Source organism: Sinohyriopsis cumingii, chromosome 9, assembly GCF_028554795.1.
Source record: "Sinohyriopsis cumingii isolate HCF-2022 chromosome 9, ASM2855479v2, whole genome shotgun sequence".
NCBI classification, from domain to species: domain Eukaryota; kingdom Metazoa; phylum Mollusca; class Bivalvia; order Unionida; family Unionidae; genus Sinohyriopsis; species Sinohyriopsis cumingii.
Window position 1 is genome coordinate 97,896,317 of NC_142969.1, and position 27,127 is coordinate 97,923,443.

The 27,127-nt window shown below is 37.1% G+C and overlaps 2 protein-coding genes across 6 annotated transcripts in view; both read left to right on the plus strand.

Annotated features, from left to right (window-relative positions):
* LOC149792303 (uncharacterized) overlaps positions 1-19,553 on the plus strand; it is a 40,349-nt gene extending 20,796 nt beyond the window's left edge. For both annotated transcript variants that reach the window (XM_089970867.1, XM_089970868.1), the window contains exon 3: positions 13,127-19,553. In XM_089970867.1, coding sequence (XP_089826993.1) covers positions 13,127-13,568 — 442 coding nt within the window. In that variant the 3' untranslated portion in view covers positions 13,569-19,553. The remainder of the gene's footprint in view (positions 1-13,126) is intronic.
* Positions 1-27,127, plus strand: part of LOC149792302 (MAM domain-containing glycosylphosphatidylinositol anchor protein 1-like) — a 165,030-nt gene that overhangs the window by 65,534 nt on the left and 72,369 nt on the right. The window lies entirely within an intron of this gene.

The following is a 27,127-nucleotide window of genomic DNA, read 5'->3' on the forward strand; positions in this document are numbered from 1 at the left end:
TATTTTATACCAACGTGTCCATACGGTAAGGTGAAATGATTGGGAAGTCTCACTCGCTTCTGGTACACGATTTGATAGACTTTTTCCAGGGGTCGACTGACGATGTGGTGAGTGGGTAAACGTACAATCTTGTTCGGTTGGTGAGTGGTCACTTTAAAGTTTCCATCCTCTCCCGATTGCAAGGCTTCTTTCAATACCCCAAAGTTGACCACACGACTGGTACGATAATTCAGAGTCAGTCCTTTCACTTTGCACGTCGTGTGCACTTCTCCTTGTTTGTCCCGGTATTCGTAGCCGTAATTTTTGGGACCGCCACTGACGAAACTTAGAATCTTGTCGTCGGGATGCTCGTCTGTCCAGGCTCCTAAACGGTCTCCTTCGATGTTAGGGTGATGTTGAATCGGGTGATGGATGTAAATGCAACTGTCCGTGTCAAAGTACAGGACGCGTTCCCCTAACAGTTCTAAAGCTTCGTACAATTTTAAGCGAGCATGGGCTGTCACGTAAGCCGCAATGATGACATTTCCAAAAGGGTCGTCTTGTACAAAGTCCAGATCTTCTTCGTAATTGACCAAGATCAAATTCTCTCGAACGACGTCCACGTGTTTCATGTATTTGGTTTTGTCGTGAATCATCTGGAAGTAGCGGGAAGGTTCTGTCAAATATTCCGTCTTGGGTAAACACGGTCGTTGTGCCATTTTACCCCACAAGCAATTTAACATCACTTTGGCAAACGATCGCCTGCCTTCGTTTTTCTCGATGTGGTCTAAAGTGATGCCTTCTTGTTCGTAGTATTTCTCTTTGAATTGTATTTGGTCTTCGGGAGTGTGACACCAGGAAGGATAGCCGCTGGCTTCTTGCTTCAGTTTCAAAAAGGCATCCACGTAGTCTGCGAAAATGCCTTTCTGAGTAGGGTCACACTTGTGGTATTGTTGTGTCTTGGGAAAGTGGCAAATTTCGTACACTTCTAACAGTTGGTATCCCATGTCCAGAGCTTTGAACAATTCTACGCTGACCCAGGTTCCCGTCAAGGCACGTTCTTCCTGGGTGTGCTGACAAGGTTGGTCTTGGTTGCACGTTTCGGCACAAGTACGGCACAAGGGAAACATCAGTTTGCCTTGACAATGGTGAGGTAAGACGGGATGGTATAGGTTCGTGGGAGGCAAAACTTTACACTTGATCAAGCCTTCGTATTGTCGAATGTTTTTCAGGTCGATGTGTTCCGTCAGCAATTGCGGGTGCCCTACAGGAAAGCGACAATATTTGCACACGTAGGGATACAGCGAACACACGTCCAAGTATTTGATTTCTTCTCCTTTCTCTTCGTCGGCTTGGTACAGCAAACAGGTGGCATTGGTCCTTCCTCCGTACAAACTATCCCTTGGGTTCAGCGGGTCCATGAACTGGTAACTTTCCACGAGGCGTTTAAACTCGGGATCGGTTTTCATACGGTGATCGTACTCGTGTTCCCACATTTCCACCACTTGGTATCCTTGCTGTTCTAACTTTAGGCGACGCTGACAAGTGTCCTGGTACAAGTCTTCCATGGTTCGTTGCAAAAACTGATTTTTAGTGCTACGGTCAGGGTAACAGACGGGACATCCGTGAAATAAGCAACCGTTAAACTCGTACACGATCTTGGGGTTTTCTAAGTCCCAGCCATCGACCGAATACGTTCCGATGGTCTTTTCGCCCCCTCCGTTGCGGGCATGCTGAATCCACTTGTCTTCCTTGTCGCACAAGTAATGTAACCAACGTAGGGCTTTGACCGAGTATTGACGTTTGACAAAGTGGGTCGTTTGAGGACTGATGACAGCCACGGTCTTTTCAGGCATGAATCGTTGTCGATACACTAAGGAACACGCTTTGGCAATGGTGCAAGCTTCTTTCAAAGGATCGACCCCTCCGTGTTCCATGAACAGTTCTCGAAATTTTCCACAGCAACGTCGTAAAATGTCCACGTCGGAACGACAATACTTTAACATTTCTTCCTGAAAGTCGAAAGGGTCCGAGGCGTGAGCCTGGTACCAAGCGTAGAAAGCTTCTCGTTGTTCGGTACGCATGTTGTCGGGGTCGTAATAGTGAGCCTCGGGTAAATGGGGTAGAACGGCGTGTTGATTGGCTTCCATATTGAAAAAGTGTGGAAAGTACCCTTTAGCCATTTCTGTCATTCCAAACGTTTTAGGCATTCGACTCAAAGGCATGGCCAAATAGCTCATCGAATCTTTAAACTGTACTTGTCCCACTTGCATGAAAATGATTTTGGCTCCGTTCAAAGTGACTTTAGGACGTTCGGTGCCTTGTTCCGTATAGTACCTCAAAAGAAACTGTCCATCGTATCCGGAGAAATTGTGAGCCATCACCGTGGCATGACGATGACAATCTCCGTAACGTTCGATGTCCTCTTGGCTCCACGTCTTGTCGACGGGGTCTAAGACCCATTGGGCAAAATCGGCTAACGTGTTCGGTCCCCGAAAGATTTTTTCACGCCCTCCAGGAATCTTGCTGCAGTGAGGGCAATGACTGAAGATAGGTTCTTGAATGCACTTCTCGCACGCTCGATGAGCCACGCAGAACTTAGGAATCTGAATGCCGGTTTCTTGCATGCATTCGAAATCGAAAAAGATGAAATTGCCTTTCTTCTTGTGACCGTCCTCTTTCTCTGGTGGGGGGTGGTATTTTTGCACGTAACATTGGTGTTCCAAGTCCACGATGTGGTGACAAATGTGACATTTTTTCTTTCCTCGACATACGTGTGCCTTGGTACTATTGGTACGTATGACTTGTTCACACGTAGGGCACAATCTCAGGAGTTGACAAGCACATTTCTTCTGTGAACCTTGCGTTTTCAGATGTTGTTGGTAGCAGGTAGGGCTGACAAACGTGCGCAGACAAGTTGAACAAGGCACTGGTTCTTCGCTCAGACAGGGTGAAGAGGCCAAACATCCTGAGCATTTCCATCCACAATGCTTGTGTTGCTCTCGATTATTATAACCATAGTCACATTTCTCACAGTAATAACCGTATCCCAGGAATCCAGTGATATTGGTAATGGTATCGAAATGTTCATCGTGATGATAAACATGAATGTATTTTCCGTCCTTAAAGTCTTGCCCTCGAAACAACAAAGACCCGCGCACTTCTTGAGGGTGCTCTTTCAAGGTGTATCGTGGAGCTAGGGCATCTTGCAATTTTTGCATCTCAGGAATGCCACAGGGTGTGTCTTTGGACAGTCCAGCTTGTCGTAACAGGAGTTCTGCTTCACTTCGTTGTTTGGCTCGGTCCGATTGTCGAATGTTCTCCCAGTCTCTTTTCCATTCTACCGTGTCGTTCTTGTTGGCATTGGTTCGTCCCACCACGATGGCACAAGCTAAACACATCTGGTCATGAGGATTGTGAATTCGGACAAGGCTACGCTTAATGCTGCGAAGGTCGTTCACCAATAACATCTTTTTGCGTCCGGTCCCTTGAGGAGGAGAGACGTGGGTCATGTCCAATGTAGCTTTTCCATCGGTGATGTCAAACTGGTCATTAGATTGTTGCACGTGTTGAATCTTGTCCATGACTTTGGAAGCGGTCAATTCTGCAGGGGTGCTAAACTCGATCCAAACAGGGGATTTCAAACCGTCGTGTTGTGTGGAAAGTCTCAAGCGATCGTCTTCTTTGGGTTGACATTGTCGCTTGAGTGCAGTGAGCAGAGAATCCCACACTCCGGTGATGAACCCTTCTGCTTTCTCTAACGGTACTTCGGACTTGAAATCTTTAAACTTCACCGTGTATTTGTAAGCCGTGGTTCTAAATTTTCTAGAGGAGCGCTTTTCCGTCTCTCGAATGGAATAGTATTTTTCAGGGTTGACTAAGGGTGGTGAACTTGGTTTAGAGGTTTCAAATTCTCGTTCACTCATGTCCTCTTCAAAATCACTGGCATGAATTTGTGCCAAGATTTCAGCCCTGGTTCGAGACGATAGATCACGTTTCTGCCTCTTACTTTCTTCTTCTTCTTTCTTCTCGAATGAATGGGATCGTTTCATCTTGAAAGCAAAAAGTCAAATGACTCAAGTTCAAACACCATGAGCTACTTTATGGTCATAGCAGACCAGCGTATATAAAAGGGTGTGTGTCTTATCCTTTCACTATTCATTTCACTCTCAAGCCGAGTACAACGATGGAAGAGACTAACCAGATGGAACGTTTCGTCAGAGCTTTGCGAGGGGTCATTAGAAAATTCTCTTCAGACCAGCCTACGGACTACTCTCCTTCCTTTCGAGATAAAAGTCAAGATACTTGCTATATCTGTCAGAAGAAAGGGCATTGGTCTTCAGAGTGTCCAGACCGTCAAAAAAGAACAAAAACAGGGACTAAAAAAGACAAAAGTCAAGATACCTGTTATTATTGTAAAGAAAAAGGACATTGGTCTCCAGATTGCCCAAAAAAGAAACAAGAGGAGTCAGAAGAAAAGAAGGATTCTTCAGAAGAAGAGAGGGATTCTTCGGAAGAAGAGAGGGATTCTTCAGAGGAAGAAGAGGAAGAAAAAAGACAATTCTATTTACAAGAGGCAAAGAAACAGGAGAAGAAGAAAAGAAGAAGGGAAGAAAATGAGGAAAAGACGGTGAAGAAATTCAAAAAACAGAGAGACTAAACAAGGAGAAAGAAGAAGTCAATGAACTTTTTATTAAAGTGTTGTGTTGTGAATTGTGAATTGGATTGTAAAAAATGGATAAAAGAATAAATTAATGATATAAGGTAAGTGTCTTTGAGTTTTGATTTTAAAATAAGAACGTACACTCACGCACTCATACACAGACACGTACTATAAGGGTAAAATGGGTGGGGTTTATTTTTGAGTTATTGGCAAATTGAAATTGTATTTCTTTTCGAGAAATGTGGGTGGCCCTGAAAAGGGCCTTTTTCTCTTTATGATGTAGGGGTGAGTTTAAGCAATCAACTTTAACTGCCTTATGCCTTTGCCACGGCCAAGGCCTACTTCTGGACTGCGTAATGTTGATGATGATGATGATAATGATTGGGTTGAAATCACTAAGGGTGGTACGGTAGGCTTAGTCACAGGGTTGACGTGTTTAGCTCGGGAAGGTCGTATTCTCTTCGGTCGTGATAAAGAAGTCTGATACATTTGTTTCAGACTTCTTAACTCCGCTAAAATGTCCAACAGTACCGTGACCGTTTGATTTTCACCCTCTTGTTTCTTTGCTGCTACTTCTTCTTGCTGTTGTTGCTGTTGTTTTTTTCTTACCTCTTCTTCTTGTTGCTGTTGCTGTAGGAGAAAAGCCTGTTCCGCTTCCTTTTGTCGTTGTATAAATTTCTCCAATTCTTCTTTCTGTCTCTGTCTAAAATTCTCCACTTGCGGTAATGAAGAAGGTAACGAAGGTTCCGGAACAAATTCTTGCGAGGAGAGAAAATCCACAAAATCCCAATTCACCTCTTCTGAAAGTAAGTCCGGGTTCCCTTGGGCAGTCTCCCCTGCTGGTGCACCCCAATGGATCGTTTTCTGAGTTTCCGTCATGTTGAATCACTGTCGCATAGATTGACTGCACACAAGCGCTAGCGAATCTATATAGACTACGTGACGTCACAGACTGCTATCTTCGGATTGGATGCGAGCTGACTGAATTCTGTAACGCGTGTTCGGATTGGTAAATGAACTCAATCCGTTTCAATCCTTCCTGTACCTATAAATAATCGCCGTTCAATGCATTGATTCACCTATTCTCGGAGCCTCAACATGTGGACCGACGTTGAATCTTCAACCCTTGTGTCAACAATGATGTTCAGGACGGACATGCTCATGTATGTCCGATCCAAGTGGACCGTTGTCCACAGGACCAGCAGCAGCCTGTGGATAAGAAGAGTCTATATAGAGAGACAAGGTTGCCTCAAGAGGACTCTGATGTATGGCCCTGCTGTAAGACGAAGTTTGAGGACAAGAAGATGTCGCAAATGCCCTTTATGTTAAGGGCATATTAACATAAACCAAAGGCCCTTTTCAGGGCCCCCATATTTCTCGAAAAGAGATAGCCTTTGAATTGCCTACCCCTTTTTTTATTTTATTTTTTATTTTATTTTTTATTTTTTTAAAGAAAAAAAAAAAATAGAGACCCTCCCTATTTCAATTTTACATAGACCCTATGCAGTCCCAGGGGTTTTTTGGCCATGTTAAATTTACATAGACCCTATATTGTCCCAGGGTTTTTGGCCATGTTAATTCCCATAGACCCTATATGTTCCCACGATTTTTCTCCATGTTAAATTTACATAGACCCTATATGTTCCCAAGGGTATTTTTAATGATAAGTCCCATAGACCCTATACCATCCCCATTCACTACTTCCGTATGATAAATAGAACCAAATTAATGCGCGACATCCAAGCTAACCTAACAACTTGCTTACCTCCTACCGCAGAACAACTCGATAACTGTCTGCGTTCATTACTTGACAAACATGTCCCAGCTACGAAGTGCAGAGTATCAATTCAAAAGTGTTCTCCATGGTATAGCAGTGTTAGGGACCAGCTTCGCACTGCTAAAAGAGACCGCCGTAAAGCTGAGAGGCTCTGGCTTTCCACCAGACTCACTATTCATAAGCAAATTTATGAAGTCTCTAAGAAGAACGTCACAAATATAGTCCATGCAGCGAAATCAGCCCACTACACTATTAACATCATGGAAAGTTCCAGCTGCAAAGAGCTCTTCGAGATTACTAACAAGCTAATGTCAAGGAACAAATCAACACCACTTCCAACTACCTTCTCTCCAGTCGACCTTCCGGACATGTTTGCAAATTTTTTTTCCGTGACAAAGTACAAACTATTAGAGATAAGCTTGACACCACAATTTCAATTGACTCGTCGTCACCATACAGTTGGGATACAGAAATTAAGCGGCAACCATTAGCAGTATTTGAACCTGTCTCTGTGGATTTCGTACGTATAATCGTGATGAAGAGTGCACCAAAGTCATGTGAACTTGATCCAATTCCATCATCACTGCTGCTTGAGTGCTTAGATCCAGTATGCCTTCACTAACTGATGTTATTAATACCTCTCTCTCATCTGGGGAATTCCCATCATTTTTCAAAACTGCCATTGTAAAGCCTCTGCTGAAGAAACCAACACTAGACCATAACGATTTAAAGAACTACCGCCCAGTTTCTAATCTCCCATTCATTTCAAAAATCTTAGAAAAGGTTGTTCTATCCCAGCTTGTATCTCATCTAAATTCAAACAGTCTTTTTGTCATGTACAATCTGCATATCGCCCTTGCCACAGTACTGAAACTACTCTTCTAAAAGTAGTTAATGACATTCTCTCTGCATTGGATAGCTGAAAGATTACAGTTCTCACCCTCCTTGATTTGTCTGCAGCATTTGACACAATAGACCATAATATATTACTTCACCGTCTCCAGCATGTATTTGGCATTCATGATAGAGCCTTACTGTGATTCAAGTCCTACTTGGTCAACAGGACACAAATTGTATCTGCAAATGGAATACACTCCAACCCAGTTGATCTATGTTGCGGTGTTCCATAGGGGTCTGTTCTTGGGTCTGTTCTCTTCATTCTGTACACTCAGTCGCTCTCAAGTGTCATAAATCATCATCCAGTGTCTCATCAATTGTACGCTGATGACACGCAAATATACAAATCTAGCCACCCAACTGAAGTTCATGCTACCATCCAAGGTGTAGAGAGGTGTATTTCTGATGTGAAATCATGGATGACTTGTAACAAGCTGCAGATGAATGATGATAGAACTGAGGCCATTCTGATCACAACACAAAGACTTTCTCATTTACATCCTTTACCTAAAACAATAATTATCAGCAACGCCAACATTAAATTCACACAACCAGTACGAAACCTAGGTGTTACTCTGGACAGTACTCTCACATTGCACCAACATGTCATGAACATATGCAAGGCTGCATATCCTGAGCTGAGACGCATCAGCTCAGTTCGCAAATATCTTTCAGTTGATGCCACTAAAACACTTGTGTGTTCATTAGTACTTTCAAGACTGGACTATTGTAACTCAATTCTGTCTGGTTCATTTCAATATTTACTCCAGAAATTTCAAAAAGTTCAAAACACAGCTGCTCGGATCATACTTAGAGTATCACGATCAGAGCACACCTCCCCGCTGCTCTGTACCCTACACTGGCTATCCATTCGATCTAGAATCAAACACAAAATGTGTTCTCTGTGCTACATTTCACTGTCGGACTCTAGTCCAACATACCTATCTGACCTCACCCATGTGTACACACCAGCAAGATAATTACGCTCCTCCTCTGACAATCGTATACTCATTATTCCTACTATGAAAACAAAGTCATATGGACAGCGTTCTTTTGCATACCAGGGCCCAGCAACGTGGAATGAATTGCCCACTGAACTTAGACACAAAGGCACAGTGATCACATTCAAGAGTGCTCTCAAAACTCACTTATTTCGACAGCAAGAACAAGCTTAAAGACCTAATAACGTTTCCTATCTGAAATATTCTCAGCATGTTTTTTTATTATTTTTCAAAAATGTTTTTCTAATTTCATGTTTGTTTTTGTAATAATATTATTATGTTTCTTATCTTATAGGTGTTGTCTAAAGTTGTAAAGCGCTTAGACTTCTAAAGATTAGGCGCTATACAAAGTCCTCATTATTATTATTATTATTATATGAGAGATTATCTTACTATACTTCGACTGATCCCATGACAGATTATCTTACTGTACTCCGACTGGTCCCATGTGAAAGATTATCTTACTATACTCTGACTGGTCCCATAACAGATTATCTTAATATACTCCGACTGGTCCCATGTGACAGATTATCTTACTATACTCCGACTGGTCCCATTACAGATTATCTGACTATACTCCGAATGGTCCCATATGGCAGATTATCTTACTATAGTCCGACTGGTCCCATATGACAGATTATCTTACTATACTCCGACTGGTCCTATATGACAGATTATCTTACTATACTCCGAGTGGTCCCATGTGACAGATTATCTTACTATACTCCGACTGGTCCCATTACAGATTATCTGACTATACTCCGACTGGTCCCATGACAGATTATCTTACTATACTCCGACTGGTCCCATATGACAGATTATCTTACTATACTCCGACTGGTCCCATTACAGATTATCTTACTATACTCCGACTGGTCCCATGACACATTATCTTACTATACTCCGACTGGTCCCATATGACAGATTATCTTACTACACTCCGACTGGTCCCATGACAGCTTATCTTACTACACTCCGACTGGTCCCATATGACAGATTATCTTACTACACTCCGACTGGTCCCATATGACAGATTATCTTACTATACGCCGACTGGTCCCATGACAGCTTATCTTACTATACTCCGACTGGTCCCATGTGACAGATTATCTTACTATACTCCGACTGGTCCCATTACAGATTATCTGACTATACTCCGACTGGTCCCATGACAGATTATCTTACTATACTCCCACTGGTCCCATGTGACAGATTATCTTACTATACTCCGACTGGTCCCATTACAGATTATCTTACTATACTCCGACTGGTCCCATGACACATTATATTACTATACTCCGACTGGTCCCATATGACAGATTATCTTACTACACTCCGACTGGTCCCATGACAGCTTATCTTACTACACTCCGACTGGTCCCATGAGAGCTTATCTTACTATACTCCGACTGGTCCCATATGACAGATTATCTTACTATACTCCGACTGGTCCCATGACAGATTATCTTACTACACTTCGACTGGTCCCATGTGACAGATTATCTTACTATACTCCGACTGGTCCCATTACAGATTATCTTACTATACGCCGACAGGTCCCATATGACAAATTATCTTACTAGTATCCGGCTAGTCCCCATGACAGATTATCTTACTATACTCGACAATACCGGCAGAAGAAAATGTATTAATTACATTGTGGTGATCACATTGTCGATATCATGGGTTAAGGGGAGGTCTTAACCTATCGGAGTAACAATTGCTATAACTGGAAATTTACAAATGCTACAGAGAGAACAAACAAGATATAGTTTGTTTCAATAAGGATAACACACACAAAGTTAAGATTAAAATGTCTCTATGGATGGTGTAGACGAATATAAATACGCAGACCATATATGTTACAAGAATGGAAAGTTCTCCAATGGCTGAAAAATCTAGTATCTAGTAAAGTGCATCTGCTATTAAATTACCTTTTCCCTTAATGTGCCTGATGTCAAGATTATATTCATATGACAACAATTCAACCTTAGACGTCTTTCATTTTTATATTTCGTCTTGTCGATGAAAGTAAAGGGATTGTGATTACTAAACACAATAATTGAAAGAAGGAGGTGAACTAATGTCAACTTCAAAATGTTGTAATGCCAATATCAAAGTCAAACATTCCTTCTCGATTGTTCAATAATTTCTTTGGTGCTTATTTAATTTCTTAGAAAAATAGCACACTTGATGATCAAAACCATTTTCGTCTTCTTGAATCAAAACTGCTCCAACCCCAACATCACATGCATCAACTGACAGTTTAAATGATTGCCTGAAATTTGGAGCTGTAAGAACTGGCCCGCTTTTAAGTATGGCCTTTAACTTATCAAAAGCCTCCTGACATTTTTCAGTCCATAGAAACTTGGTTTTCTTGCTCAATAAATTTGTCAGGGGTTCAGCAGTTTTGGATAAATTAATTGTCAAACTTCCGTCAGTGAGTCTGTCAAAGAATTTTCGAATTGTCGCTAAATGTTCTGTGCATGTGTCATTGTAGATGATGACATAATCGATGTAAGCATCACAATTATCTAGACCAGAGTAATCATGTTCATTAAACGTTGAAAAGTACTTGGCAAACCTTTCATCCCAAAAGTCATCTGCATTCACTAATGCCAAAATTTCCTTTGCTCTTTTCGTCTTTGGATTTTGTCAAAATCTTTTCAAAAGGTCAGATTTGGTGACATGCTTGGCAATTCTGATCTTATCAATACAGTCGTCGATTATTGGTAATGTGAATGAATCTGTTTTCGTCAAACTAGTCACCTTCCTATAATCATAGCACATGCGAAAAGTTTTATCTGGTTTCGGAACAAGTATACATGGTGAACTCCAGTCACTTTTACTGGGCTCTGTGAAATCATTCTCCAGCAAATATTGAATTTCTCTTTCCAAGTATTTCTGTTTGAGAGGTTTCATCCTGTACAGGTGTTGTTTCACAGTTTTTGAATTTACAATTTCAACATCATGGAAAATTTTGTTTGATCTTGTAGGCTCATATTTAAATAATATCTGTTTAAGTTCATTCTTTTCTTGTTGTTGCAAATGTGAAAGTTTCTGGTCCAGATTATTCATAATTCTGAATTCCGTAGATTTGTCACTCCAAAATCAGTAGAATCCGATGGTATTCCTTCACTTAAATCTTCAGTGAGTAGGACAGGTACAACTGAAGCAAATGCATGATTAACCTGGCTATCTCTCTCAACATACTGGTACTCCTTTAATTTATTTAGATCCCAGGAGCCCTAATCTGAAGAAAATTCCAAAAAATGAGCAAGAGAGACAGACCAGGCTCAAAAGATCTCTCCACTGTAGTTCTGTCAAATCATAATTTCACTTTTGACTTGAATTGCTGTACGCCAAATTGAAGCATAACTAGCTAAACAATTCGAGACATAAAATTTGACCCTTGATCAGATTGGGCAGATATGGGAAGGCCAAATTGATTAAAAAAATTATCAAAGCTTTTACTATTGTTTTAAATTTAATATTCCTCTATGGAATTGCCTCTGGAAGCCTTGTTGACCCACACATTATGGTCAACAATTATTGGTTACCTGACTTGGTCTTAGATAAGGGACCTACACAAACTATCATTATTTTGCTAAATGGTTCATCAAATGCATGAACAAGTTACAGATGAGACATAGGTATCTTCTGATTGGGTTTTCCTACCATTTGACATGTATGACAAGATCTGCATTATTTACAAACATCACTTTTAATTATTGGCCAATAAAAGTGATTCAAGATGTTGTGATAAGTCTTATTAATCCCTAAATGACCAGCCAAAGGAGTTTCATGGGCCAGACTAAGTATTTCCTGTCTGTACGATTTTGGAACTACAATTTGATAGTTAACTGACACTAATCACTAGCAGGTGCCTCGGGAGGTCTCTATTTTGTCATAAAGATTCCATTTTGAATGAAATAACAGATAGGTACTTCTGTGGCTTCAGTTTCACTAATGGCCATTTGAAACAAACAGGAGATCTCAGGATCTTTCTCCTGTTCGACGTCAGATGATGGTCGTTTGTCACCCTGATTAGAATAAAGAGAATGAATTTGTCATCAGAGTACTAATATAGGTGTAGAACTCCGTGATGAACTTTTTAACAGTGTACTAATGTATAGGTTGGTACGAATGTATGGTCATATGGTCATAAAGTAAGTAACAGAAAGATATTTGTATTACAAAATTAACTTTTTGTACACATTAACATTGTATAAATTCAAACCAATCAGCAGACGAAGTGTCTTCAATTCATTAACATAGTTTCTGATAGAATGTGTCGCATGGTATATGCTTGCCCCACAATTAAGTTGAACAGACTCCGATAACTAGGAAAACCAATAGATTCAACATCAAGGTAACATTGCACATATCGCTTTAGATAATTCACATGAAGAGAACGGATAAGCTTAAAGCATGCAAAACATATGGTTACTCAAAGACACGTGAAAACGTCTTCAGTAAATAGTCATTTTGAATTGAGCAACATTTCATTAGTTCATACATTTTAAAGAACTTTGGCAAAGTTTACCGTTCAACTCCTGTCTTGCATCAGACAACATATGCTTTTATTTCGGAATATTTTAGCAATTGTAACTTCTATATTTAAAACGTTTGTTGGTATATTTGTATTTTCTCTCATCGTCATTTATACTTATGAAACCTTTCCATAATTATTGATATAAGTTTACGCCGTGATTTACATCAACTACTTACTTTTAACGATGTTTAAGAAAATAAGTTTCATAAGTTTTGCTGAAATAAGCTTTCATTGATTTTTATATTTCTTTTCAGAACAAGGCGACAAAAGGAAAAGAAAACTGATTTCATCGAATTTCAGACCACACTTTCAGGAACAGTGAGGAAAGTGGAAAATCCCTCAAATGCTGAGCATTCGGTCAACACTGGCTTTACATACAGTTCTAATACTTCTCACCCAAATGACAGTTCGACTGTTAGTGTCAACGCCACCATGGAAAACTACAGTTACGTTGCTACTTTTGTAACAAAGCCCAGTCATGGAGCAGACAATACGTACGACACCACTCTGCATGAAACGAGGCCTTGCTTGGATGGGACATATGATCACGTGACAACACATTACAATGATTTATACGACAAAACGTATGAGTCAAATGATGTGTCTAGTAGCAAGTCCGATGCAAATCAGCCTTATGATCACGTGACCATTGGCGCGTGCCAAACACCCGTATATATATCAGACAACAGAATCTGAAATGACAATGCTTACTGAGATTTGACAAAATGACCTTGTTCTCTCTCTCTCTCTCTCTCTCTCTCTCTCTCTCTCTCTCTCTATATATATATATATATATATATATATATATATATATATATATATATATATATATATATATATATTTATATATATATATATAGAAAGAGACTGAGAAAGATACAGAGAGTTACAAATATTTACCAAATGAACGTTTTATCCTCCTTCTGAAGGGTACGTGATAATATGAAGTGAAATCATATATGGAGAAAGATTATTACCATACAGTTTAGAGAATTTTAAATTCCTCTTCTGCTTTGATTCAAAGCCAGGTCCACAGGTTACTACACCCGTCGCCTTGTCTGCACGCACCAACACCCTTACCCTCTCGACTAAGTGCACATCCCCAAAAGAGGATGGGACGTAATCGTATATGTTGGCATTGGTGGGTAGCAGACACACTCGCACTACGACGAACTCTCCTGTAAGTATACTTTCACTCCGGATTCCCATAATAGAAGTCATGGCCTACAGCAGTTGTATGTAGAACGTAGCAAATATTAAACAGAGTGGTAAGAACTATCCCGGGATCATTCTGGAGAAAGAATATTACCATATACGTGTGTATGTCTGTGTCATTTGCTATTAAACTTTAATATTTATTATTGTAAAATTACTAATAGGTATACAAGCGTAATCATTTTTAGAGATCGATTGCAATGTAATTCTTGCCACTGGATTCATAATCTCTGTCTATCCGTCTCTTCGATAATCTGTCCATGCGTGTTGCTTAAATACTACGGGTAATGTGTGTGTTTAGCTCAGTTACATAAACACTCATGGCTTTAGAGTTGTGTGGCTACAAGTACTAAATCCTAAGTCAACACTAGATCTCTATGAACTATGTTAAATGAGCTTATGATTTGTTTTAACCTTTGCGAATGCCCTGTGATATATTTTAATCTTTGCGCATGACCCGGTGATGTTTTTTAACCTTTGCGAATGACAAAGTGATGCAATTTAACCATTGCGTTTAGCACATTTTTCTCAGACACTATAGTGCAGAATCATATAACTTGGTATGTAGACGCGCTCTGGGAAGAACTATATCCAGCAGTCAAAACATAGTGATTGTGACCTATATTTCACGCTCCCGTTACCTCTGTTGACGTTCATATTCAATTCAGTTTGTCCGACACAACTGCATGCACACTAATGTACCATGATACACAAATATCATAAAAGAAAACAAAATCACCATTTAGACAATACAAAGATATGCAATCACACATTATCGTCGGTTTCCTTGTCAGTATATCTATGAATTTCAAACTGACAGAAGAAATTTGTCTTAAACTTGACCGCAGTTTACCTATTTACAGAAGATACGTAACAGGTTTCGGCAAAAATGCCGATGTATTGATACCGATATTTTTGTCCAAAAATACATCTATAATAAGTTAGAATCCAATTAGTAACGATAACGTGCTTCGAAAAGTATGTATGTATGTATGTATGTATGTATGTATGTATGTATGTATGTATGTATGTATGTATGTATGTATGTATATGTGTATGTATGTATGTATGTATGTATGTATGTATGTATGTATGTATGTATGTATGTATGTATGTATGTATGTATTAGCATTTCAAGGAACCGTAACGCAGTAATGGCTATACGAAGCCAACTAAAACTAAAGAACTGAACATACTAACCAAAATGCTGGAAATTATTCCTTGGAAAATGATTTATGCTTATGTTTTATTTTGTAGACAGCCTTGAATCTCATGATACACTTGTCATGCAAATCATAATACACTAGTCATGCAAATCATGATACACTAATCAGGAAAATCATGTTATGCTAGCAATGCAAATCATGATACGCTAACAATGCAAATCATGGTACACTAATTGTGCAACTCATGATACACTAGCCATGCAAATCATGACACACTAGCCATGCAAATCATGAGACGCTAACCATGCAAATCATGATACACTAGACATCCAAATCATGACACACTAGCCATGCAAATCATGATACTCTAACCATGCAAATCATGATACACTAGTCGTGCAACTCATGATAAACTAGTCATGCAAATCAAAATACATTAGCCATGGAAATCATGATACACTAGTCATGCAAATCATGACACACTAGTCGTGCAAATAACGATACGCTAGCCATGCAATCATGATACGCTACCCATACAAATAACGACACACCAGCCGTAAAATTAATGCTACACTAGTCATGCAAATCATGCTACGCTAGCCAGTCAAATCATGATACACTAGCCGTGCAACTCGCGATACACTAGTCATGCAAATCTTGATACCCTAGCCATGCAAATCGTGATACATTAGCCGTGTATCTCATCATACACTAGTCATGCAAATCATGATACGCTAGTCATGCAAATCATTATGCACTTGCCGTGCAACTCATGATACACTAATCATGCAAATCATTATACACTAGTCGTGCAAATCATGATAATCTAGCCATGTAAATCATGATACGCTACCCATGCAAATAACGATACATTAGCCGTGCAATTCATGCTACAGTAGTCATGCAAATCATGCTACGCTAGCCAATCAAATCATGATACACTAGCCGTGCAACTCGCGATACACTAGTCATGCACATCTTGTACACTAGCCATACAAATCATGATACATTAGCCGTGTATCTCATCATACACTAGTCATGCAGATCATGATACTCTAGTCATGCAAATCATTATGCACTTGCCGTGTAACTCATGATACTCTAGCCATGTAAATCATGATATTCTACCCATGCAAATAACGATGCATTAGCCGTGCAATTCATGCTACACTAGTCATGCAAATCATGCTATTCTAGCCAATCAAATCACTATACACTAGCCTTGCAACCCGTGATACACTAGTCATGCAAATCATGATACACTAGCCATGCAAATCATGATACATTAGCCGTCTATCTCATCATACACTAGTCATGCAGATCATGATACGCTAGCCATGCATATCATTATACACTAGTCATGCAACTCATGATACACTAGTCGTGTAAATCATGATACACTATTCGCGCAACTAATGATACACTAGTCATCTAAATCATTATACTCTAGTCATGCAACTCATGATACACTAGTCATGCAAATCATTATACGCTAGTCATGCAAATCATGATACATTAGTCATGCAAATCATGATTCACTAGCCGTGCAAAGCACGATACATTTATCGTGCAAATCATGATGCATTTGTCGTGTGAAACATGATACAATAACTTCTCAAATCATGATACAATAGTCGTGCAACTCATGATACAATCGCCATGCAAATAATGATACCCTGTTCGTGCATATCATGATACACTAACCGTACAAATCACAATAAGCTAATCGTACAAATCACGATAAACTAACCGTGCAAATCACGATACACTAATCGTAAATCATGATAAGCTATCCATGCAAACCATGATACACCTTTTCTGGAAGTTATCAAGTTCACACACATTAACACGTTGGACATTCACGCTGGTTCTTTCAGCTTTATTCACATAAGATTTGTATCGCATTTTATACATGCAGGAAGGAAGTACACCTTTTTATAGGTATTTTTTCTTTTTCATTCGAAATGTGGATTAGATCGATTGCGGACGGCTTCATGTTGATACGCGAAATTGTTTTATGCATAGTTTAGACTTTATATCCAGACTCAAAGATTCACAATTCTCTCGGATAATTTTATACCACGTGGTCTTAATAAAGGCATATTTTTTATTACTCATGGTCCTTTTATCTTGTAGGAGAATTAACCTTGTTTGGCTTTGCTCATATGATTCTGTTCTGCTTTTCTTGTTCTTGTTTTTTAACAATAATTTAATAGATTAAGGAATAGATAATAGGTTCTGTCCATGAAAACTGTTCAGCTGGTGTTACGATCTCCATGCATCCATGATTTAAAAAGACCTTTAAGAATCAGAAGCAATGCAATGAAATATGCTAGATTTTGTGCGCATTGTCAGTTGATAGTTGTTAAAAGAATGTATCTGAAACAATGTATTAGCTATTGGCTTACTTGACCTGCAAATTCTGTGTGAGTATACAATATTCCTGACTTAAAAAACAGTGACGGTCATAATATGTACCATATAGCTGCGATTTAATTTCAGCCTGTAAATGTGTCGAATTTCTTTTCTTAAAATGATGTCATCTATTTATTATAAAAATATCTTTGTGTATAATATGCTAGAGGTTGCTGTGGAAACCAATACTTTATTATTAATCAGTATTCGCTGAAGGCATGTGGTAGTGATGACAGAAATGGTATGTGATTGAAGGTTTCTAGATAAGGTGTAAATGGCAAAATGTTAAATTTTCTGCGGTCTAAGTTCGGTGTAGTTAAATCACGTGTCACACACTGGGGTATTCGAAGTGTCTTTTTGAATACGGATTAGGTTTGATACAAGGTGAAGTGCTACCACCTGTACTATTTTCTTTATTTATTGAAGATCAGGAAATATTACAATCCACAGGAGATATATGAATAAAGTTCGACGAGTTCTCTTTATTGGTGATGTTGTTTGTTGACGATTTAGTTTCATTTTCAGGTAGCATTATGGGTTTAAAAAGCTCATTGATAATCTATACGACTAATACAAGAAATCAAATCCAAATATTAATCTTGATAAAATTAAAATTATGGTCTTTAGAAAAGGTGGTTCACTATGTACAAGACGAAATATGAAATATATCCAGCCGGGAGTGATGAAGATGTGGTGGAAAATTTTAATTTTAACGTCTTTTTTTTTCTCGAGCGATGGAAAATTCTTTAAAGTTCAACATACATTGGCTGATAAAACACAAAAGGCAATGAATATGATATTTGTAATTTGAAATAAATGTTGCTTAAATTATAATGATTGTTGAAATAAATGTTACTTATATTATATTGAATGTTTGAAACATTTTTTGATAATCATGTTATTCCAGTGTTGAATTACGCATCAGAGATATGGGACGTCCACCAAGCTGACACCATTTAACCATTACAACGAAAGTTATTAAGATATTTGATAAATGTAGAAATATCCACTTCTGACTTCGGTGCATATGGTGAACATGGAAGAATTCAACTTAAACATTTAAGGCTGGTTAAGTTAATTAAACATTGGTTTTGAATTAAAACATCTGCAAATAGTATGATGAGCAGTGGATAAAGGCAGTTATGTGTTGAATGTTAATATATTAATAGCATTAGCTGGATTGCACTCCTAAAAGAGACTTTAAACAGATTTGCATTGGGTGAAGTGTGGATGTTTCCTGATTCTGTAAATATCTCCAATTTCATTTCAATTTTGAAACAAAGAGTTACAGATGCTTTTCTATCAAACTGGAAAAATAAATTAAAAAATTCTAACAAACTGTCTATATAAATAAACATAAAAGACCTACATCCGATTCGAAGATCATTTCAAATACTTGCGTAACCATAAACATCGACCAGCTTTGACAAAACTTCGAGTGTCTTCCAATAATCTGAATATCTCCAGTTTCAATATGGATTTAACAGAATCGAAAGAAATGAAAGATTTTGCATGCTCTGTTAATATAAATATCATTTTACTTAAGTATGCTTGAGCATAAACCTAATTCGAAAGTTCTTCTAAAATATACCATCCATGTACAAGTACATTGAAATTTTTAATTTCTAGAAGTAAGAAAATAATATGATCACCAGCCAAATTTGTTGATGAAGCGTTTAAAAGAAGAGATTATTATTTCCAGAGTAATTTATTACGAAGATTATGTATATTTGCCTATCCTTCCTCTTTCAGCATTTTATAATTACGGTGTTGAGTTTATGTTCAAAGTCCCACATAAAGCATTTTACAACCACGCAGTCTTTGTAATATTTTTAAAATGTATTCTTTATGATACTACCCTATTGAATTAAACTGAATTGTTTTAGTCATGCTTATATTTATCATTTCTCCCAGATGAAGTTAACGTATTAGCAGTTCTTATCAGTGAAATCACAGTGCACAGAAAAAGTGTCTTTCAAACAATTCTATGTATATATTTGTTTATTAAATAGTTTACAGTTTTATGAAATTCCCTAGTATTAAGGTCATTGCGATAAAAAGCAATTTTAATTTTAACAGCTATATAATTTTCTTTAATGAAAAGAAGGACTAGGGCAAACAAATTCACTTCCGGTCAAGTGAAAAAATTACAATCAAAATTTGCAAGTAAATGCGGAATAAAAATATCACTAAGAAAGATCAAATTTCTAGTGGTGGACCAAACAAAGTATCATTAACCAAGACTCAACTTAAACATTTTTATAAGGCTTTAGAATCAAAAACCGGAGTTCAACGTCATCTTTCTCCGAGTGCTATTAAATTAAAACAGGTGATATATTTCCACTTCTTTCAGCTATACCAGCATTAATATCTGCTGCAGCCCCAGCTATAACAAAAGCAGCTGCACTTGGTACTGTTGGAATAGCCGCTGGAATAGCATTAACGAAAGCAATAGGACAGGGATATAAAAGAAAGGGAAGGGGTCTATATTACCGGGAACCCCTTATCGATACTAGAAAGGTCTGAGACTTCCAGGAACAAATCGTTAATCCGTCCAATGTCAAATTTTGATTTACTTGATGCTGCTAAAAAATTAAATATAAAACATTTTAGAGGTGTTTTTATGCGTGACCAATTACCGAAACGACCAGACAGTTCTGATATTATGAACATTTCTGGAGTTGACTGAGATGAGGTTGTTATTTTTCAGGATAAATACGGTGTTTTAAAGACGAGCAACGTCAAATGGTATGATATAGTTCGTAGAGTTATTGGTGCTACTACGGATAACATTCCAGTATTTATTGACGGCGGTAGAATCAGAGACTCAGATATATCATTTGCAACTATTAAAAATGAAATTGCAAGAAGTGTTGCTAATCGTTTGCGGAACACCTGTGATACAATGACAGGCGAAATCTACATGAACGGAAATTAGTTGTTTTAAGAGACCCAACATCTGATGAAGATGCTGCAACAAAAACATATGTAGATAATAACTATAATACAGTAGATACTAAATTGTCAACGCTACGAGCTGAGTATGACGCTGACGTAAACACGTTTACAAGATTTCATAGCAACTTTCAAAAACTTAATGAAATCTCAAATGATTTCTTTGGACGTACGTTGACTGTTGACGTAAAACTCGTTGATATTAACACAAACATTGGTGATATTGAAATGATTAGAAAAAGCTAGAATATGTCATAAGTGAGATTCCTCAGATAGTTAAAAAACATTTAATCTGATTAAATCCCCCCAACGCAGATTAATAACAAAGTATGCACAGTGTCATCAGGATTATCAACATGAGCACAGCAAACTAACACCATCAAATATACTGCAGAAGTCACTGGCGAGTATAGGTTGTCTGTGTTCAGCGCTGCAAAACTTAAGATATTTGCTACGTATCCCTGGTATCATTCAACCGATAATGTTTCTGGAGTTGTGACTATCATATAAAATAAAGGGAACGAATAAATATTTATACTGGAAGCAGCTGATACAAAATTAACCGTAATATCTTACTAGTGTCTGGAATTTGTAGATGAAACACCTGAATTGGTTCCTAAGTAAAATATAACGAGCACTTTAATCGACGTTCAAAACTTTAGGTACAATCAAACACGTGAGCGGCAAACAAAATTGAAAAATATCGTTGACGAGAATGTAGTTAAAATAAAGAAATATCTCAGACGTGTAGTTATTGTTGATATAATTGTTTATTCAGCGTCTGCTGTTATTATTGTAACCGGCGTGTTACTATCAACAATAACAATGATGGCACCATCAGTTGTAACAATGTGTGTTTCACCTACAGTAACGATTGCCGGTGTTCTCAATATCATTGCAACAACAAAAGATACGGACGTGCATAAATGCAAAATTGCATGATTACATACAGCGACGTGAGTATACACCAAATTATCCTCATTATTATCAACGAGCCTTAGTGATGGAAAAATAGATTTTGAGTTCACGGAGATGATCAAAATCTACAATGAAGCAATGGCAGTAATTGATTTAGAAACTCAGGATTTAAATAACAATGACATTCCCAAGCGAGCTACCACAACAAATCGTAACGAATGCGACTCCGTCAAAAACGACAGTGATATCAGTAAACTCAATTAATCCAAAAGTTAGTGTTAACTTTCCAACTGCAATTTCAGTGAAAGAAATCGCGCTAGCACATTTACGAGTATATTATAGCTGGCCAAATATCAGTTCAAAATCATTTGGTGGATTACAGGCGAATAATTCACTTGTATTTGCAAATAAAAATAAAAATGATGGCACACCAGACTAGAATGTTGTTTCTATTCCTACACGTAACTACCGAATCGAACAAATCAATGACTAATTTCAACTTAGAATAAAAGCTATAGCCGAAAGAGAAGCAAAAATAGCTATAACAATTCACGAACCAACTTTATCATCCGCGATAGAGATAAATTCGACAGATTACGTTGTAGATATATATCAATCATGAATCAAATCTGTTGTAGCATGGCCTGAAATCCCGCCAGAGTATCATGGACCACTAGAACCAAAGTTAAATGATTTCTTTATAACGACTCCACAATATCGAGATGGATATCCGTGGCGTGATCATAATGCAGATGATCGTATTAAAACTTCTGACGGTAGATTATTTCCTAAAACACCGTTTTCAGTTATCTATTTTGATAGCAGTACTTCAGATCATATTGTTTATGAAAAGGATTTCAGATCATTGGTTGATGAAACTGAAGCTGAACATAGAACTACAATCACGGCATTAGTGCAATTATTTAAAAATTATATTCTGAAATACCCTAATAACGATCTAAAAAAGAAGATCATTGAAACGATACAGAATTTAAATCAAAGTGTACCGGATATTGAATTTACTAATCGAGTTATTATCGAAATAACAAATGCTAGTATTTACGATATAACAAGTAAACAAATAGCAAATATCAGACAATTATATATTAATCATTATAAAATGACTGAAGCAGATTTACTAAAATTTATGCTTCCAGGATTTGAAACCGACGGACTATAAAGATCACTTAACCATCCTATCAATGAAAACTTTTCTAAACTCGTCGAGTCATGAAAAAAGTATCGCCACCAGTATCTCTTCTTAAGCACAATAATAATCCGTATTGTGATGGTCGTCATATTTCACCAGGAATCGTTAATATAACCTCAACGATTGCAGTCAATCTTGTATGTGACTTAATTCATGGTAGTTATCAAATAGATCTTGAAAAATCAACTTAAGTTCAACAAGGATACATTCTTGTACTCAGCAAGTACCTCCTGGATACTTGATTGTACAAGAACCTATTAATCCTGTTTATCTACGTACTCATAATTCGTTATTATCAAGAGTGCATTTCAAACTTACTGATCAGTCCGGACACTTAATTGATTTAAGAAAGAAAAAGCCTGAATTTAAATATATATGTAAGATCTAAACGATTTTGCGATTAATTAAATCATGTAATAACATACCAACATGAGAGAATTTTCATACATGACAAGGGGGAGGTACTTGAAAATGCCATAAAAACAATAATGACACACAGTCTCCAGACAGCACAGAACAATTTAGTGTTGATATAATTATTGATAAATACGGCAACGATTACTTTTCATTGACCCAGGAACAATTAAATCAACTGCGGCGATAACATAGTTCTATGATCACGTATAATTGTGTATATTCCTGCATTAAACTCGATCAACTTTAAAATATAAAATATACATATTACAACTGAATATTTTTTATTCTGATTCTCAGTTTTCATCGCTACTTTAACTTCTTTCAGAAGTGACAGTGTTTTCATTTTCAATATCTGATATAAAAAATTTCAGTTGTCTCACGCTTGTATTTAGATTTGTTTCATATTCCCTAGATAATTTTGATTTAATATTGTTAATTACGATAGAAAGCGAAACGAATTTTATACTTCTAAATCCATCACTGTTAATAAAGATTGTAACATTCTTTCATGTGTATTTTTAACCAATTAATCAAAATCGGATATAATTTTTTCAGTATCAAGATGAATATTTATGTCTGCTTTTTTAAAAATATTTTTATTGCAGAAATAATAGCATAAATATTTTCAAAACTAATGTTATTATATATATTATAAAATATATATTTAAGAAATCAATATTAGGTCATATTGAACGTTTTTGAGGAGGGCACAAATACATATAGAAGCATATTTACAGCATTGTAAAGACGTCAAAGGTGACGTCTGTCTAGTGGGAATAGCCAAATTGAATTTTTTTTAGTTTGCTAAATTGATATTTTTCTAGTGAGAATAACCAGCTTAACAGATTTCTGCACACACACACGCCCCTAACCCCAATCAACCTCGGGAGGGTACAAAATATCTCCCACTACGTGGTGATATGGTGGGGAGGTGTGTTTTTTTCAAGACCCCAAATTTATATAGGAAAAAATCGCGAAATATTCGTAACCATCGACAGTTGTCAGTTATGGCACTCGATCGCCAGACCTCGAGTATCATGCTAAAGTTCTATGCTTTAGCATTACGCCACGTTCCAATCTGACAGATATACGTTTCAGAAATTAGTATAAAGTAACCAGTGCTGCAGTACTGAGAAATACAGCGTGAATTTATTTCTGTTTAGTAATATATATATATATATATATATATATATATATATATATATATATATATATATATATATATATATATATATATATATATATATATATATATATATAAAAATATATATATATATATATATATATATATATATATATATATATATATATATATATATATATATATATATATATATATATATATATATATACATATACATATATATCAGATTTATTTCACCGTAACGTATCTGTCGTAATATACATGTAGCTCTGTCTTGATTTCGCTTGCAAATTAAAAAACTTAATTATCCTTCTACTGATTTGAACTATTATACAATTATCTTACTTCACCGATATTAATTATCAAACAGTTAATTAAACAATTACCATGAAAACATTAAATACGATCTACGCAAAAGTATATACTACAGAAGTATCTCTCTTCCCGTCAGGTCATTGGCCTTAAGAAAGGGAGGTAACCGCTAAATAACTGTCAAGGACAGGAGGGTTATCTCCCTTCGTACAGAATTATATCTCTTGGAAGTAGTAGAAAAATGGGGGTAGGAAGAAATAAATACTACAGAATTACATCTCTCTCTCTCTCCCTCTCTCTCTCTCTCTTGGAGTAGGTAACCCCGAGTGGCCGAGTCAACTAAAGCGCTCTTCGTTACGGATCACTGCCATCTCACCTCTGTTTGCGGTGGTTCGAGTCTCTGATTCAGCCAATTTGGATATATGAGAAAGCTTGCCAGTAGCTTCTCTTGGGTCGGTGGTTCTTTCAGGGGTTTTCCCGGGTTCTTCCTCCACCATTAATACTGGCCGCCATGTATAGCCTATCGTGTGCTGAAAAATGGCGTTAAACATCAAAACAACAACAACTCTCTTGGAGTAGTAGAAAAAGTGGGTTTCATACTTTCCATCTACAAACCCTCACGATAACTTTTTCGTTTCTCATCGACATAAATCAGTTTGGAATGATAAATTGACAGTAGTACCATAATTAATTAATTACTGAACAATGACCAAAAAAGAAATTAAATACATAGTTAACAAACATAAGAGAGATAACTTCTTAATACCCTGACTTACCGATAAAAGATTTGGTTGATCCGAGGAATAAAAGTTTGATTAATAAAATTCATGACGCCAAGACAAAATTTCACAAAGATAGCGCGTCTTATGTGTGGTCAACATTCAAAACCACCGATGGTGTCGATGCTACGATGAACGACAAACGAGCGGCAGCTATCATTAATTATCTCCACAATCGAAAATATCCTTTCAAAGTAAAAATTTGTTGTACTAGCAGAAACAGTCAATTGGATTATCCGTGACAAATGTGACCCTGTCCTTCATAACGAAAAAATTCCATACCTAGTAAAAATTCCAAAACAGGAATGTTGACTTTTATTGACAAACCATATTATGAAAGAACGTATTCTGTAACCGCGGTTATATATGGAATTTATCCGATAAATGAAAAACCCAGCGTTAATCTGAAGCCAATGAAATTTTCAAAAATAAATTGTGTAGCTGAACGAGTAACAGAACATTTTACCGTTTTGACTTGCGAAAACGGTCTAACAGATAAAAGACGTAAAATAATATACGAATGGGGATAAATATTTAAAGATACCGGAGCGTCTATCAAAGATGTCGCTGAGCTGGAAAAAAAAACCGCTAAAATTCCTAATATCAGTAAAAAGATAACGGGAGAGATTTTTTACGAATCAGAATATAAATCAAAAGAAGCTTCGATTGAAATTATTCATCCTAATGCGCATGCGTGGACTAATGCAGTACCAATTTTAAATAGATATTTTTGATTTTATTACCAAAAGAAAAAAACGAAAAAAAAGAACGATCCCGTATCAGTATGGTTATTTCAGAGTTCTTAAGACGACGATGAATTGATTACACCAGACGGAAATATCTAGATCTAAGACAATAATAAATTTGATCAATTATAATGGTGAGATTTATCGAACAGATTCTCTTCATACAAAAATGAAATATCTTGCATCAAAATATACCAATGAAACTGAACAATTACTCAGAAATTGTTTTACTGTTCCTTTAGTTGCGGCTCATTTTGCTAGAGAGAAAAATTCGCGGAAACTAACTCGGCTTGATTTTATTAATGATATAATATCGATTTGTGTCGAATACGGACACGTGGATTATGCAATACTAAATACGATCACAGCGATGTTATTTCGGTTGATATGGTTGTATATTACACTGGTCAACAGTGAAATCATTACTGACTTGAAAAGGCCCTAATCTGTAGTATTTTGGTGTGCCGAACATGAATATAACCGTGAAAAATTTGTATTGGCTCTCGTTTTGAAGATATTCATATACCTCATTTTCTATGTTTCACTGTGTAAATTTCTCCAGTAGGACTGCAGCAACATCCGGAATAATGATGTAACATTGCATAATACCATCATGCTCACATCATCCACAGTTGATTGCATCATTTTCTGATGCAATGCAATACTAATGCCATGCGGCTGCTGAAGTAAGTTGACGTCAGCAGTGTACTATACATGTGTAGGCCTATTATACTAATGCCAGGCGGCTGCTGAAGCTGACGTAAGCAGTGTACTATATAAAGCCCAATCAGATAGGTTCAGCATTTAAAATATTTTAGACGTTGTGCGAGACAGTTCAAGCTACTGTTACATAAAACTTATTATTTTATCCATTTACGTACAATAAAGAACAGTAATGCCTCGAAAGTGTGTTAATACCGCGGACAATTTTTGCTATATTTGTGGGGAAGTGACATTTGCCAACCAGAAGAAAAGTAT